The sequence below is a fragment of the Sinocyclocheilus anshuiensis genome, unplaced genomic scaffold (genome assembly GCF_001515605.1).
Source record: "Sinocyclocheilus anshuiensis isolate Anshui unplaced genomic scaffold, SAMN03320099.WGS_v1.1 scaffold477, whole genome shotgun sequence".
Classification (NCBI taxonomy): Eukaryota; Metazoa; Chordata; class Actinopteri; order Cypriniformes; family Cyprinidae; genus Sinocyclocheilus; species Sinocyclocheilus anshuiensis.
This window is the reverse complement of record NW_015536549.1, coordinates 2,867,819-2,871,404: the sequence shown is the minus strand read 5'-3', so window position 1 is coordinate 2,871,404 and position 3,586 is coordinate 2,867,819. Positions and strand designations below refer to the sequence as shown.

Sequence of the window (3,586 nt, the reverse complement as noted above, 5' to 3'; positions counted from 1 at the left end):
GGGAACACCACAAGTGTGACTTTGTGCCATTTTGTACAAAATAAAAGCCTTTCAAAACAAACTCCCTGATTAAACATTAAAGTACACTAGTGTGATAAACAGTACACATTTTCTCCACATTTTATTTAATATTGTGACAATTATTCATAAATAATGCTTTTTTCACTCAAAAAATGAGGTGCCTACTCTCAGATAAATGAGGCCTACGATTAATCAGAAGCAAATATAAATACAAAACCAGTCCTAAATGAAAGAAAAGAAGTTGACAAATAGATTGAATCCAATATTTGGTGATAATATAGCATAATGAGTGATTTATAAGCAATTTTTTGAGGCCGGGTCCTTTTTGCTCTGTAACCTCGTAAGTGTGATAGGGTTCTGAACACAACACAAGGGTTAAACAAAGTTTTGGTTCTTGCGGATACTCTTCCGTCTCCACATGGTACCTTATCAGGATAGTTGAAGCCCGGCTTGCAGAATTGCTTGTAGTATTCCCAGTAGCTTTTATTGCGTCTGTAGTTGTATTGCATGTCGATGTAAGTGGCAAATCTGTCTGGGCACTTGGATACACACAGCTGGGGTAAACAAGAGAGAAAGAGAAGCATCAGTTACAAAACAAGCAAGCGCTAAATACAGAGCGATCCAGCTTAGACAAAATGACAGATGGTTTGCAAATAGTGTCTGTATTACCTGAGTTGTAGGGCACTGAAGGTTAATGAGGACTGTAGGATTGGCACATTGCAAAATATTGAAGTAAAATAATATGGCTTTATTTCTGTGGAGGAGAAAGAAGGTGTTTCAATCCATCTAATAAATAAATCTCATACCTAATATATTAAGTATGAGATTACTTTTAAACATTTTATACAATTATTTAAGTTTAACAGCATTAACACCTCAATTTCTCTCAAGCTAATACTCACGCATTAGGAGTACCCTGCTGTCCACAGAACTGCCCATAGCTATCTGTCGGGTAGACAACTTTCCGGGGATCCCCATGCATCCAAGCTTAAAAAACATAACACAAGCCATGTCATCTGAATCATGTTTCTCAAATAAGTTTACCACAGTTGCAATTCAATCGTCATGCATTTCAAATAACTGCTGGGAAAAAAAAAGAAAAAAAAAACTCCGTATTTATGGCAACACTGAAACTACACCCACTGTTCCTGCTGAGAAGGAACAGGCAGAAGCAAAGGGGACAAACACGAACAGATGCATGAAAAAACTAACTAAAAATAAAGTGAAACCTCTTCATTTAATTCTGAGCATAAGAGGCTCTTTATGTAATTGAATATGAGTGATTTGAGTCCACAGTGAATCGAACACACTACAGCTCTGTGGAGAAGGATTCTGCCTGGTGATTTAATTTTCTCCACTTAAGTCTGCATGGAAAAGTGAATTTGAGCTTCAGGGCTCACGGAATGTCACCTCAAGCCTAAACCGGTCACATGAGTTATCAGTGCACTTCAAAGAGCAAGAGAAAAGCCAGTCGTATTAATTTAGCCTAAAATATTAATTAATCAGGATTAAACCGATAAGAGCAGAGTAGAGTGAGATCAGCATGACAAAGAAAAAGCACTGTGGGAGAAACAGCGAGTCTTACACTTCACAGACCCAATATGTACAGTTTATATAATTACAATTTAATATAAATTAAAATGGAACATTTTAAACTATGTGATTTATTCCTGTGATGGCAAAGCTGAATTTTCAGCAGCCATTTCTCCAATCTTAGATGTCATATCATCTTCCAGAAATCATTCTGAAAAACTAAAAACATTTTTAAATTAGATTTTGCATCACAGAACTTTTGGGCGCCACTATATATATATATCAATCATAGCAGCACATTTCCAGCAAAGACAGATCCAACAGTTGGCAAGCTGTGAGTCTCCCAGAAACGGCACAAGAGAAAAGCCTGTGACAGTTTTAACCACAGACTCCACAAATGATGTAACCGATCAAATGTCAGCGAATGAACGGGTTCTTGCTTTTTTGAGAATGGACTAAATGACTGTCCTTATAAAAACAGCCACATACGGTGAGGGGAGTGTAACTGAACATAATGACACTGCATTAGGCTGCTGTTTACGACTGACGCTCCCCCGCCGCTTCTATTTGGCTGCTTAATAGCGCTGGATTCATGAGCCGCATTACACAACCCTCTCTGCTGAAGCATACGTTAATGAGTGTAACTCACCCACTGTTCCCAGAACGATGTAACCGAGGATGACGATCACAAAGATCACACAGCAAAGCACGTCTGTGCAGCCCCTGCAGTGGGAATGTGAGAAGAGAGAATGTAAGGGAGAGAATGTGAGCACTGAATGAATAAATTACACTATATTTACATTCATAACAGCATTTCAGTAAGTATATACGTAAACTAATTATATATTCTTAATCAAATGTTGTAAAATAAAACTTTTATAACCATCGTGAACTCTCAAACTATAAACAAAATAACATTCACTAACACAGTGTGTTAAAAAAACACATACATCTACACAGAGCACATATACTGTATTTGTGATTGTTTTTTCCCCTGCTGACTGTAACCCCATCAGAACAGACTTGTGACCCATTTTTGGGTGCCAACCTACTAGTTGAAAACAACTAAATTAAGTAGTGCACAGGGTGGTTATTGTTAACCAAATACTAAAACTATTAAAACCTGTATTACATGAATGAAAATGGGAAATGTTGCCTTGACAACTACCTGAAATAAAAGTTGAAGTACTAAAATTATTAAAACTGAAATAAAAAAATAACAAAACATAATAATAATAAAAAGACAAAAGAAACAAATTTATTAAAACTAGAAATAAATTTATAATGAAAACTGAAAATATAAAATATAAAAATAAAATCTAATTCAAAACATTAATAAATACTATAATAGTATATAAATAATACTAAAATGATACTGTAGTGCATCCTAAATTATAATACACTAAACATAATAAGCTAGAAATGTCAAGATAATACACTCCATTAAAAAGTACCTGAATGCAAGGACAAATATACGAAAGCAGTTTTTAAAAAGGACTCGAAAGTTAAGCAAGACTGAACTTTAAGCTAATGAGTTAGCTAGATGGTAACAAGATGCTGCAAGGAGGTCTGTAGCATACTTTACAATGTGGTAACGTGTCCTCATACTACACATTTAAAAGTATATATACATACCTATAGTGCAGAGTATATGCTAATTTGGACATAGCCATACAGTTCAGTAGGGCAGTAAACTTCAGTTTTGTGTAGTTCTGACTGGACTAAACCAAATTTGACAAACTCGCAGCATACAGCAGCTCTGAGTGGACAGCTAATGTGGATGACAGTAGAAATGAGTGACGTGTCTGATGTGTAAACTACAAACCCACAGTGTCATCTGTAACAGCGTTCCCTGAGCTATATTTAAATTCCACTCAACACAGATGGGGAGTGGGTGGTTGCGTCGGGCCACTTTCACACAAAGGTGCGGATTTGACGTGATACTGGGAGTCAGTGACATTTAATGCAATACAGCTTGGATGATATTTTTGGAGATATAGCGTTAATGGACTAGTGGAAAAGTGCCCAACTA

At 36.2% G+C, this 3,586-nt stretch overlaps 1 protein-coding gene across 1 annotated transcript in view; it reads right to left on the bottom strand.

The window, feature by feature from the left end:
• LOC107700431 (choline transporter-like protein 5-B) overlaps window positions 1-3,586 on the bottom strand; it is a 22,936-nt gene that overhangs the window by 14,977 nt on the left and 4,373 nt on the right. The window contains exons 3-6 of the mRNA XM_016502072.1: window positions 2,204-2,277; window positions 924-1,008; window positions 691-775; window positions 447-575 (exon numbers count right to left, since the gene is read on the bottom strand). Coding sequence (XP_016357558.1) covers window positions 447-575; window positions 691-775; window positions 924-1,008; window positions 2,204-2,277 — 373 coding nt within the window. The remainder of the gene's footprint in view (window positions 1-446; window positions 576-690; window positions 776-923; window positions 1,009-2,203; window positions 2,278-3,586) is intronic.